General features: G+C 37.4%; 1 protein-coding gene across 1 annotated transcript in view; it reads right to left on the reverse strand.

Annotated features, from left to right (window-relative positions):
• Positions 1-13,790, reverse strand: part of EFEMP1 (EGF-like fibulin extracellular matrix protein 1) — a 52,290-nt gene that overhangs the window by 25,977 nt on the left and 12,523 nt on the right. The window contains exons 3-4 of the mRNA XM_026676722.2: positions 13,677-13,725; positions 11,246-11,494 (exon numbers count right to left, since the gene is read on the reverse strand). Of these exons, the coding sequence (XP_026532507.1) occupies positions 11,246-11,494; positions 13,677-13,725 (298 nt within the window). The remainder of the gene's footprint in view (positions 1-11,245; positions 11,495-13,676; positions 13,726-13,790) is intronic.

Raw genomic sequence — 13,790 nt, forward strand, 5'->3', positions numbered from 1 at the left:
GGTTCATCACCTCAACAATTGTAAAAAGAAATCAAGAGATAAGGGAAACATAAATCAAGTAAGTATGTATTGGATATGAAGCTGCTTTCTTTCCCGAAAAGGAATAAAAAAATCTCATGTCTAGAATTTTTATTTATTTTTATCCTATCTTTATTATTTTTACAAATAACTAAAGGCAGCAAATACAGTATATTCAACACATTTCCCTTTTCCTATTTTCCCCACAATAACCCTGAGAGGTGGGTTGGGTTGAGAGAGAATGAGTAGTAGTCATGGTCTCCTGCTTTTTGCTCTTAACCGTTACACCAAACTGGATCTCTAATTATCTGCATTTTTGAAATCTAAAATGCTGATTTTTGAAAATATTTCCAGGTTGCAAACCATTTTTGTTTTGCTTATTTCACTTCTAGGAAATCTAGGAAGTAGAGCTTGCACAAATTGTGACAAATTTAAGTTATGGATTTTGACCTATCAAGTACTTGACAATCAAACTGAAGGGTAGCAAGATTAAACATTTGCCAAGACCACAAGAGCACTCTTTACTGCCATTTCAAGTTTGCACTGAGTATCCAGGAAAATCAAATGTTCCTCTTCAAGGCTAGAAGAATCACTAAAATGTTCTACCTGAAGGTCTTCAAAGCACTGAAAACCGTTTCCTTTTATTCCAACCAAAAACAGCAACAATGAAAGTCTCAGTGTCCTCCATGTAAATTACCAAACATTCCTACAGTTTGGTATTGACATTTTCACATATATTTATTTTCCCAATATCCTTTGTAATCCAGGAAAATTCTCTGTGAACCCTGTTTTCCATAAATTAGTCATGAAGTAGAAAGAAATGAAAAGTCTACCACTGGACTTTGACCTAACTGTCATCATAACAAAGTGTTATGATAAGAAATTGGAGAATTTTGAAAAAAATGTTCACCTAATTTCATTGTCTACAAATTTGAAGTAGAGTTTCAAAATATCATTTATGCCCACTCTAATCAAAACATGGAGAAGAGCTTGCAGTCTTTCATAGTAGACTGCAATGATTCCTTTATTGTGGTTTGGTAAGGCATCTTGTGAGTGGCTGTGACCCAATTATTTTGATAGGGAGAGCTATGCACCAAAGATACTCTACAACATTTCCATTAATAGATGAGTGCTTCTGAATGAGTAAATGTATCTTTCCTATAAGCAATAATAGTAAGAAGTTGATTCTTGCTGACTACGTCTATGTCTTTTCCTTGGCAACAGTATGGATGGTGATTTGCCATAAGAAGTGAATAAAAAGGAGAATGTTAATGACATAGTTATTATGTATGCTAGTTACATAATATTATGTATAAACTGCAGTACTAATTTCTAATTGCAAGGAGATTTTTTTCCTCTATTAACATTAAAAATGTGATATTCTATCTGTAGATGATAACATCTTAGATTTTCTATTATCTTATTTGATACATGGATAGGTCAGGCCACAATCCTGAAAAATAGTTCACCCTAAAATGGGTGGATTTGGGGGAAAAATAACTTTGATTTAATTTTGCTACATTTAATATTCACACCTTATATTAAATAAATGCTTCTTGAAAGGCTCAGAGAGAACTATTCAAAGCTTTGGGAACGGCAGGTTGTATTTTCCCCATTACAGCCACAAAGTATTCTGAATTATTACATTTATCAGTTAAGTAAGGACATTCCAATTATTTTTATCCCTTTGACTTATTGCTAGACCAGCAAGAACATTTGAGCAAGAAAAAGTTCAGGTAACAAATAGCTAGCAACAAAGAAGTGGATTTTTATTTATCTGTTATTTTCATCCAACGATCACTGCTAGGTTTCTGCAGCCCAGGAATGACAACCCTACATTCACTTTTCTTAAAGTTGGTTTGCTTCTTTCTTGTACCTCTGACACTGTCAGCCCTTTGAGGTAGAACAGACTAGGAAACTAAAGCTATGAATGCTAATATTATTTTTATTATATGGTTACAGTAACAGAATATCATAATTCTGAATGGGCCTCTCCGCCCGCCCTTTAACTTAAAGAGAACTAGGGAGATCAAACCTGAGACATTTTTCTCAAATTACATTTTTGCCCGGGACTCAACTCTTTTTTATCCAACTATCGTCTTGGTTGCAGCTCTTTGTCTTGCTTCTCAAGGTTATTCCTACTGCCCATTACAGATACCATCTTTCCACTCAGTGCTAAGCCAGCAAAACTTTTCTAGATCAAGAACTGAAATGATGGACAAACTTGTCTCTGCTTGGCTACAGGCTGCAGGTACAACATGGCTAAGGCCATTTATATCTCCTTCTGCAATGCAAGCATATTTCACAGTTATCTTTTGATTTCCTTTGTTGCTCCAGCTTTCCCCAAAGAATTCAGAGAATTGGTGCAGATAATTTGCCCTCAGAAATCTTTGTTTTCTTATCCCATGAAATAAAATTCTTAGAATTCCCCGAGAAGAGGTAATAAAGCTGTGCTTGTTTAAACCTGTAATATGAATGTGCCAAAAGTACTAATGTTAAGAGCCATGACTCAGAGCTGTCTGCATTAGTGACTGGTGATTCATGGTGGGATAGAGAGAAAAGAGGAGAATTTACTACTGAGTGATATAGCTGTGATTAAAACTTACTGTGTTAGCTGAGTAAACTGTTTTATATAGGAAGCTACTTTCCTTTTAGCCCTTACTCTGTCCCTCTAGCCCATGTTCCCAAATCTGGCAGCAATTTTCCAGGGACCTAGGTCTTTCTTCTCATTGCCATCTAAAAGGTCCTTTTTACCTGGAGCTCTGGCATAGGTCCTACCACACTGAACCAATAGTTTGTCTACCCACTCAAGTTAATTTTATCCTCAAGCCCCCAACTTTCCCTCTGAATAAGTCCTCTGGCTCTTTTGAGGCTTGTGGTTTACAGGCTGCAAATGCAGTTCAAGCTGAGTTCAGTGACAGCTATCAAAAGAGGAAGACTTATCTGAACCAGGATGTTGTTTTCCATCTGTAATCATGCTATCTCTTGGCAGCAGGTTCCTTTCTCTACAACTCCCTGAGTAAATAAGTAGATTCCTGATGCTGTTCCAGCTATAAAATATGCCTTTGAAGGGCTCAGCCAGGAACAAGCCAGGGTGATTTTCCCCAATCAAAGATGTCCATGTGATTCTCTAGCACACTTCTAGCACAGAGGTAGGTATGTCCTTAGTTAGATAAGGAACGTAGTCGAGATTTATTCATGTCCCAAGTTAACAATCTGAATAGTGTGCAAAAACAGGGAGCATTTCAGAACATGTCAGGATATTTACTAAGTAGGTTTAGCATGAGATGTATTAAAGGAATTTAGAACTAGTGTGAACTTCCTACATTATGCCTCAATAATAGTCTTCTCCTGTGAAATTTTCTTTATTTATTGTAACTAAATTTAGCCCATATTTATTGCAGGTTTGTTTCTCTCCCAAAATGACAACACTGATTTTTGGCAGTGGTGGCCTGATGCGGTTCTAAGGTTCACAAAAAGGAGATAGGGGCCACTGCACTACATTAGCATATCAATTCTTAAAACAATTCTGTAAAATACTTATGCTTTACCAGCCTTCTGCCATAAGTAGTCCAGGTTACAACTGAGAGCTTACTTACCTATAGTCAGGGGTGGGATTCAAATTTTTTAACAACCGGTTCTGTGGGCGTGGCTTAGTTGGTGGGCATGGCTTGGTGGTCATGTGACTGGGTGGACATGGCTTGGTGGTCATGTTATTGGCTGGGCATGGCCAACTCAATATCACTCACATCAAGGCACACATCTCCTCGCCTGGCCTCTCATGACTGTGGGGATGCTGCAACAGTTGTATGTGTGAAAAATGGTCATAAGTCACTTTTTTCAGTGCTCTTGTAACTTTGAATGGTCACTCCACACTAGCAAAGTACCAGCAAAGTAGGGGAAACTACTTGAGACAGCAAGTCTAGTCCTGCCAAGAATGTAATAAGGGTTAACGGAGAGGCAGTTTCTGTAAGCAACACCAGAATGTTTCCTTCCTGCCTTCCTTACAGGATTAGGCCAGTAATTTCTTCTAACAACTGGTTCTCCGAACTGCTTAGAATGTTAACAACCAGTTCTAGCGAATAGATGTGAACTGGTAGAATCCCACCCCTGCCTATAGTACTTATATGTTTACTTGATTCATTCACCACAGTGATGTTTGGTTTCTTCAGGGGCATTGGAGGGGGGCATTTTTGTTGGAAAAGCTTATATAAAAGTAGACAATAATAATTATTTGAAGCATGGTTGTCAAACTTGCAGCCCGCGGGCCGGATGCATCACATGCTGGCCACGCCCATGCCCTATTTAGTGAAGGGAAAAAAAGTCCCAATATGTCATGTGAGGCCGCCATGATGATGTGAATTTGACACCCCTGATTTAAAGGATAAATATTTTGCATAACCCAAAAAGCTGAAAAAGACATGATCAATGTATGAACTTCAACTCAAATGAATAAGATTAGAAGACTGGAAAAGACTCCTTAATGGGAAATAACCCCATTCCTCAAAACATCACCAATCATGCTGGTTGGCATTATTAAGTTAAAGTTCAAAGAACTGGGAAGCTATTTATAAGGCAATGATACTATATTTTTACTTGGTAAATGTAGAGATAAATGTCAAAAAAAGTTTAACGCTTAAGGATTTTTTGGTTGGGTTAGATCTTTTTTCTGTTTTCTTTAATAAGTGAACTCAGGATGATCCAGTGAAAACAAATTGGCAGTAATTTAAACACAGGACAAGTAAGTATTTATTCAGGCAACATGCAGTTAAATGTGTTTTTCTCCCAAAAGATGTAGAAATGACCACTGCTTTCACTTAGATGTTTACTTAGAAGACAATTCTACTAAATTAAATATTTACCACAAACACTTCAGTGACATTTTTTGAAAGTAAAATCATGCATAGGATTTGGTTGTAACTCTATGCTCATTTACCTAAAAGGTAGCTCCTCTGAATTTAACAGAACTGTCTTTCAGGTAAAGTTTTAAAGGGACTTATTCCTGAATAAAATAAGCATGGTATTGCAGCCTCACAAAAAGTCTCCAAAGATGGATCTATAAGTGAGTATTTCAGTCAGAATACTTAAATAAATAAAACCATTGCACAGTTGACTTTGTGTCTGATATTACTTCTAAGTGAAACCTACTAAGAAGCTTTGGTTCAAACAACAGAGGCTAACATGTACTTTAGAGTTTAGATGTTCTGTAATTTTATTAACTGGGTGCAATGGTAAAGTAAACTGGTTGCCAACAAAAGCAAAGAGAAATTCACCACAATTGTGCAATGCAGCTCCAAAGTCTTATGAAAGGACAGCTTTGATCAGCAGAAAAATAGAGCCACTATAAGTCAATCCTAGAAGAGTCTTGCAAGAATTATTTAAATAAATAGGTTCATGCCATAACCAAAGAGTTGTGGTTCAATATTTTTGCAACAAAATAATTAATATGGATGCTTGTAGAACTACTGCTGTTATTATTAAAATCTACATCAAAGTGAGCATAAGAGGAATAGCTCAATAAGAGACCTCTATGCATACATTGCATACAAAGTGTTCCAGGTTGAGTTCCTAATATCTGCATTTACCAAATCTTAAATACTAATATGGGGAAGAAACTGTGTATCACCTGAAGTTTATAAGCATCCGACTTGGTACTGTCTGATTTAGTATACAAGAGATTTACACTGTGGAAAATAACTTAATAATCATGCTACATACACAGAGTCAGATGTATTCTCCACACAATAGGCATCTTTACTTGAAGAAACCCCATTATTTTTCAGCATCTTCAATTTTCTCCAGCTTCAATTCCTATTCATGTGAACTGATTGGGACTGGCAGTTCACCAGTACCTCACACTCTCCAATTGTGTGCTGCACAATGCAGTTCACAAGAGATCTTCCAGCTTTATTGCTTAATGTCCCAAAGGTAAGACTAGGACCTCTTTTCTTTAGTATGCTTCTCTTAGTCTTGAAAAAGGGCCACGTTAGGATAGCGGTTAAGGCACCAGCTAGAAATCAGGAGATTGTGTGGGTTCTAGTCTTACCTTAGGCATGAAGTCAGCTGTGTGTTCTTAGCCTTCTCTCTCACCCCTAATGAAGAAGAAGGCAAGGACAAACCGTTTCTGAAAATCTTGCCAAGAAGACTGCAGGGACCAGTCCAAGGAGTGACAAGGGATTTATACTTGACTCAAAAGCATACACACGAACACATACGGTCTTGAAAGCTAAGTACTTAAAAACTTGCTTTTCCCAATACCATGCAATTTATGAATAATTAGCCAGAAAGTGGATTTACAGAAAGGTGGCCAAAGTACACCCTTCTTTATTATAGTGTTCCAGTTATGGAACTTCCTTTCAAGTGGTCTCTATATTAGCTTCTAGAAAACAACTGGACGCATATACGAAGACATACCTCACTGCCACCGCTGATTTGCTTTTAAGTTTGACTATTGTTTTCCTTGGTATTTTTACTGAACTGTTTTTAATTCTTTTATAAATTGTTTTTAAACATAGTTTGCTTTATTGTGTCTATTTAAAAACTATTTTTACAATAGTTTTGCTCTGTTTGGTTTGATGTTTTCAGAAATGGAATATATTAAGCTGCCAAATTATTTTATTTCAGATAAAAGCTGAGGTAAAGATCATCCCTCCCAGGAACACTACCCTGCCACAATGAGAATATCTTGGAGTAGGCATCCAATTTGAATTTAGAATTTGAAGATTTAAAATAGACCTTTTAGATTCGAAAGGTCACCAGATTGTGTGAACTTCACCACAATAATTCACACACCATGTGGCTGGATTGCAGCATTCAGGCGATTCTTTAGTTTTATTTATTTATATTTAAAAGATTGATATAGCTGTCCATATTGTAATAGCAATTCTGGGCACAAAACAGTAAAACAGCAGGAGCCCTGATATCAAAAACAAAGCAAGCATATTATGTAAAGTAAAGTAAGTATGATTTATTACCATATCATTTTTTCACATTTCATGTGTCCAAAAAAATGCCCTTCTTACAGAAAGATGGGCAGGCTTGGGGAATCAATATGCTGTGCCAAAGTACAAAAACAAAAAAACTCATGACCCAAATACAGTACTCGGGGCAGTTCAATATAGCTTGATCATAGTAGTGAAAAACCAAATGGAATATTATGGACTGACAACACCTTAATTTCATTATGATGTCCTTTTAGCACTGCTCAATTCACTACTTCATTAGAGCTTTTGTTATGAGGAGAAAAGCCTTCCAATTGCTCAAAGATACTGTATTATTGGATCACTGTAATTTATAAAAATAAGCGACTAGCTCAATTTGTTTCTTTCTTTCCATTTGTTTTCCATGGCATCTTTTTTGAGTTTCAGTATTATGCACAATATTATCTAATTATACATAACAAAAAATGGAAATAGCCCCACTAAACTTACAATAAGATAATGCTTTTACTACAGTTTGAGAGCAACAAGATGACAAATGAAACACAAAAATGTTAATTAGTACAGAAGCTATTTCATAATTACCACGTGTAGATGAAGCTGCCCAATCACTCTATAATTTGCAAATCCCTTTTGTATTTTTAGTTCATACAAGTCTATACTGGATAAGGTAAAATGTAACTCTTCACAGTATAGAAAATATACCTTTCTCAAATATGTACACAATATTTTTGTTTATCCATTCTAATTATTAGAACATACTGTACATCAGTTGCAAGTGAGTCTTTGAAAGGATTTTAGGATTGTAACATTTGAATTTTGAGATATATTGTCTGCAGCTGGCCATCAAAAAGGATTTCCAACCATTGGTTAAAAACTTAATTTTATGAGTTGATTCCATAAGTGTTGATATTTATTATTTCATTTCTTATACAATGATTTCAGTGCTTTCTATGTTACTAGTATTTTCTACTGAAGTCTGATCTTTCGTAATTGAAAAAAATCATGTGTTTGTAGCGGTAATTTTGTTATATGAACAATTAGTGAAGCTTTCAAGGACTTGTGTAACTTCAAGATTTTCTACTATTTTGCTTCTTGTATGTGAATGGGTTATTAACAGCTGTTAGCCTGTTATTTACATCTTGTCCATACATTTTATGTTGTTAACATTAAGAGTTTTTAACAACTGTTAAGAGCTCATCATGCTCTTAACTTTCAGGAAAAACAGCTTTGATCTTGATTTATTCTTTCTATATAACCAAATCTACTTCAATGCACTTGAGTCACAATATTCGCTCCCTTTTATATTTGACCTACATTTAGTACCCATTCATTCTTGACTGTTTCTTCTTTTACCACATGGATTTAAGTACTCTAACTGATTTTTCTCTGAAATATTCAATTCTCGCTTATCTAAAAAAAAGTGATACACAGGCATTTTTGCTTCTTTCAACATACATTCACCTAACATTACTTTTCTTCTAATATTTGCCCCTTTTTATTTTTACCATAAATTTCCCTATATTTATCAACAATCTATGTGTCCCCAAATTCATTTAATAGCCCTGATAGCACAGGTGAGCCCATTATGAGTGATTAAGAGTGTTACTATTTTAATGTAATTTTTGTTGTTTTAAATTATGCTTCTTTTTGTTTTTATTTTGTTTTAATTGTGAGCTATTCAGAGTCATGTATATGAAATGGGGTCACCTATAGATTTACTAAATAAATAAATATGCCAAAGATCCCATTTCCTTAGGGCAGTTCACAATCTCCCAATATATTTCACCCTTCTTGTCCCCACTCCAATCTCCCTATGATTGGCCTGAAATATAAACATCAAAAGTTTGATCATATTTTGTTAAAAAATAGGCAGTCAACTCAAGTCTCAACAGATGTAATACTTCACCTGAAGCAATCAGTCAGAAATCTTGCAGCTGGATTTTGGCTAAGTGAAGCTTTCGAAAGAGTGTCAAGACCAGCCCACGTGTGAAGAGCATTATATAGCAATAGCACTTAGACTTATATACCGCTTAACAGTGCATTACAGCCCCGGGTTCTCATTTTACCAACCTCGGAAGGATGGGAGGCTGAGTCAACCTTGAGCCAGTGAGGATCAAACCCCTGGCAGTCAGCAGAATTAGCCTGCAATACTGCATGGTAACCACTGCGCCACCACGGCTCATAATTATATGACTTCACTGGAAGTTATTTAAGTATGGGTGCTATGGTGTAGAGTTGTAGCTGATAAAACAGATAATGCTGAAGTTTCATGTTCACATTGCGAAGCAATTAAGAAAAACAGCAATTACAGCAATGATAATGTCATACATTTCAACTATTTTAGCAATTATTCCTTCTATTCTGATGGTGATTGATGGGCCTGTCTCCTGATCCCCGCCAAGATAAATTCCACAGGATATTTTTTTGAGGAGAGTATATTTGAGGGGTGGGTGGGACACATTACTGTTCAATTAATTGAAAATCAATAAAAGTGTACAATGTAGATAGGAGGTACACCTCACAAGTTTTGGAATGGGATGGTATGGAATGCAATGGACAGGACAGGAAAGGAAAGGAAAGGAAACATTGTTTTTTAATCTTCAGAGCTAGTTTTTTTTTTAATGATTCTGACATTATGACATGTGGAGGTACCTTTTAATATATTGAACTATATGGCATAGGACTGTCTTTACTGGCTGAAGGTAGACTCTTTCAGACCTACTTTCTGATATCCTCTGGACCTTTTTTAAGTATTGGTAGGTGGAACATGAATGCTGCTTTTTACCAAGTCAGACAATTTATCCATTATCGATCCATTTATCTAGTCTAGTGACAAGCAATGCTAGAAGCTCAGAGAATAATCATTCCCATTACCTAAACTTTTAAGCAGAGGTTCTATTACTGATTTGGACCATGTACTCTGACCTTTGGTATTAGCAATCCTATTCTGCTACTATGCTTCGGCACTAATCTTTTGTTCATATCTGTGCATTTGGATCCAGGTTAAAGCCTGCCATCATTTAAAAAAGGTAACCAACATTCGTTAGCATATATAGTACATAAATCTATTTTTATCACTTTTCTTTCCAAAATTCCCAGGACGTTAGCAATTTTTTTGGGTTGCACAATTAGGAATAAGGGTTGCAACATTGTTGGAAACTCTGGAGGCTGTTTCCCATTTAATTGATAGTATAAATAGTGCAACATCTGTTCCCACAGTGTGTGTCGTTTTGTGAAAGAAAAGACTTGGAGCCAAATTCCATTTTTGATTCATAAACACTTGCTGAAGAAAAGCCAATGGGGATCCAAGCAAACGTCAGCAAGCCCATCCAAATCTCAGGCTATTCGTTTTCATTCTTTGGCTTGAGAAAAACAAAACTCAAAATTCAATATCTCCACATCTAATTATAATGGGCAGAGGTTATCTAGTGCAATATAAAAAAATCTCATATTGCTGTAGTTTGTTTTCTTGTACCCTTCTTTACAGTGCAAATCTTATTTAGCAAAAAGTTATTTTCAAATTAATTTACACTTTTCTAAATTAACAGCAGAAATTAAACATTTTTAGAGAGATTCCTTATACTAAAATAAGTTGCATTTAACACCTGAATAATTTTCACAAATCTCAAGCTTTTGCCTTTAAATATGATTTAACAGGCCCAAACTGAGTGCATTAACTCATCTTAAAACTGGTGTAATTATAACCCATAGTTATATGAGAACATGATACATGATAGGCTTGTGTGACCTATGAATACAGAGTCAGCATATTTCTCCCAGCAATTCTCATTTTATAATCTTGAAAGGATGAAAGAATGAGTCAACCTCAAGCCCGTCAGGACTGAACGCCCAGCAGTGGGCAGAGTCAGCTGCAATACTGCATTCTAAACATTGTACCACCACAGTTCTTTTAGAATCTGAACTACGGCTCTTTTAGTATTTGAAATCTCCCACTTTTCCCATACTACTTTTCTTTTTCTGTAACACAGATGAGTTCCTTGGATCAGTACCATCTATCGTTTAGGTGGCAGACTATTCATCAGTGAGGATGTTTATCTGGGTTCTAGATTTTGGAATACCTTTGTATATAGTGTCTTGACCTGCAGTATTAAAATGTGGGGATATGATTCAACCACATGCTGCAATACTAATTATATCATTTTTCTTTGTACCATTTCTGATTGTTACCCTACATTCATTTTTATCACCTAAATTCATTATACACTATGGCCACGTTTATTATTGCTCCAGTTTTCTTTCACCGAGCTATGAAACAGCTTCCTTACCTTGGCACACATTATGATCGTTTGCCTCGTACCCAGCTGCACATTGTATCTGAGATGGTACCCGATCTGGAGGTGTCCGACGGATGATGGGATTACCATTTCTGCTACCAGTGTCTGATGCTGTTTCTTCTTGGCCATTATTGACAATGATCTGGGCTGTTCTGGGCAGACAGAGATATCCTCCAAAGTGATTAACACATTTCATTCCGCCTTTACACGCTTCGTGCACAATTTCACATTCATCGATATCTGTGATTATTAATGACAAAAAGAAAAGGAGTTATTAATCAGAGTGAGCTCTGTGTTATTTGTCATGAATAATAATCTCAAATAAACAGTAGTGTTCAAGAAATTATCAATAGTTAGTATAAAAAGTGGAGTGATGAATGAAAAGTATAAAATTAAGCCAGCATCAGATGACAAGTTCACATTCCCTATTTAGAGATGTGTCTATGGTTTTAAACAGGTAATATAACAAACCCTGCATATACTGTAATACAGTAGACAGGCAATGCATTCTGATTTTGAGTACACTCTTAAACTAGATATTTGATTTTGTAAATAAGTGTCCCCCTAACTCAGGGGTGTCAAACTTGATTTTTCCGTAGGCTGGACTAGTGTTTTATTTGTCCTCTGTGGGCCGGTAGCAGGAGGGAGGAGGAGTTCGCAGGCGCATATACTGGCAGTGGCAGCAGCCCCCTGCTCGAGGAGAGGGTGAGGTGGGATGCACTGTGGCTGCTGGGTAGCCCCTAGGCAGTGGCTGAAGCAGCCTCCATGCAGAGCAGGCTGGGGAGTGCGAGAATCGTGGGGCAGTGACTGGAGAATGGAACTTCAGGCTGGCCACCCAGGTGAAGGCTGGTGTGGTGGGGGCGGCAAAGAGGGGGAGGCCGCTGGATAGCCATGAGGCTACGGCTGTAGTGGCCTCTGCTACTGGGTGCAGAGCAAGCTGGGGAGGACAAGAATCGCAGGGCAGTGGCCAGAGAGGGGGAGCGGGCTGTTGACAACAGTGGCGGCTGTGTCTCCTGATCCATGAGGAGGAGGTGACGGTGGTGGCTGATGGGCGAGATATGGATGAGGCAATGCTGGCCTGTTGCCTCCTATGCACACGTGTGCATGCCAGGATGGGGTGGGCTGGGCCTGTGTGTGCGTGTGCCCACTGCCTCCTGTATGCACATGCACCTGCTGGAAGAGCATGGGCCAGGCTGAAGTGAAGCGGGCCGGCCCCCTACAATTTCCAGGATGGCCGTGCGGGCCAGATCCAATGTCATGGGCCAGATTCGGCCCACGGGCCTTGAGTTGGATACCCGTGCCCTAACTACAGTATATAGGAAGATGAACACTACTCTGAAAAAGAGGAGTAGATGTACTTAATTATTACAACATTTCTAATTATTTTTTAGAATGAAAGAAGGAAGGAGAGGTAGAATCCTGGAACACATTTTCTAATCAGCTGTCACCCGGAAGGATCAGATGGGATGCTGCTACTGTACCAGCTTTCCTGCCATATAGTAGCTTCCTTGTCGAAGCAATGGAGTCCAAGACTGATAGTGTTGAGTGACTTTAATCTGCCTTGGCATGGGCCAGAGGTGGCTCATGTAACACTTCTAATTTTTCAAGCTCCACTGGCTCCTTATAAGCTTTTGGACTCAATTCAGATGCTTGCTACTCTCTCTAAAGCTATTTATGGTACAGGTCTGGTTATCTACAGAACTCCCCACCCCCTCGTCTCCATTTGTCTTTGTCCCACTAGATCTGGCAAGATGGATATGTTTTGGATCCCTTCTATGAGACAAGTCACCTTGTGGGATCCAAGAAGCAGATCATCTCTATCAAGTGTTTTCCCTTTGGAACAGCATATGCTGAGATTAAGATGGTCCTGACCCTGTCAGTCTTTCGTAAGACCTTGAAAACCTGAATTCCACCATGTGTGTGTTTTGTAATGATTTGGAATATATTTGAAATGTGGTCTTGGTTTTGTTGTATGTAATGTGGTTCTGTTTTTGTTCTATTATATTTTCTTTTAATGTTCTTAATCCTCCCTTAGCTAACAAGTCACGAGTTGGGCAGCTGTATAAATTATTTAAATACATCATTCATGACAGGACTGATGAACTGTTCAGCCATGTGTATGTATTTTATCAAATTTTACACTTGTACGATCCAAACAGAACAACCTATATGGATCATTCTCATTGGATCAAAAAATTTAAAAAAACATATATCAGGAGATGACCCAAAACAGACAATTGGGACAACTACTGTTATTAAAGATATAACTCCAAATTTGCATAAAACCTCTACATTTTCCTCATTGTCTTCTCTATAAAAAGCTTCCACTGGGGAAACTATGGAGGAAATTTTACTATCTGCAAGGTCTGGCTTCTAAGTACTTCTGATAGATATGAAAATATTAATGCACACCCAAATGTACCTTTGCATCGCTGCATGATGGGGTCCCATTCATAACCATCTGTGCATTGCTGAATAGAAAATAAACAAAATAAAGAAAAATAGATTAAATGCAGTCTTTCATAGCAATTAACAA

This window comes from Notechis scutatus, chromosome 1 (assembly GCF_049901735.1).
Source record: "Notechis scutatus isolate UNSWTSFEM ecotype Mainland chromosome 1, rNotScu1.2, whole genome shotgun sequence".
Lineage (NCBI taxonomy): Eukaryota > Metazoa > Chordata > Lepidosauria > Squamata > Elapidae > Notechis > Notechis scutatus.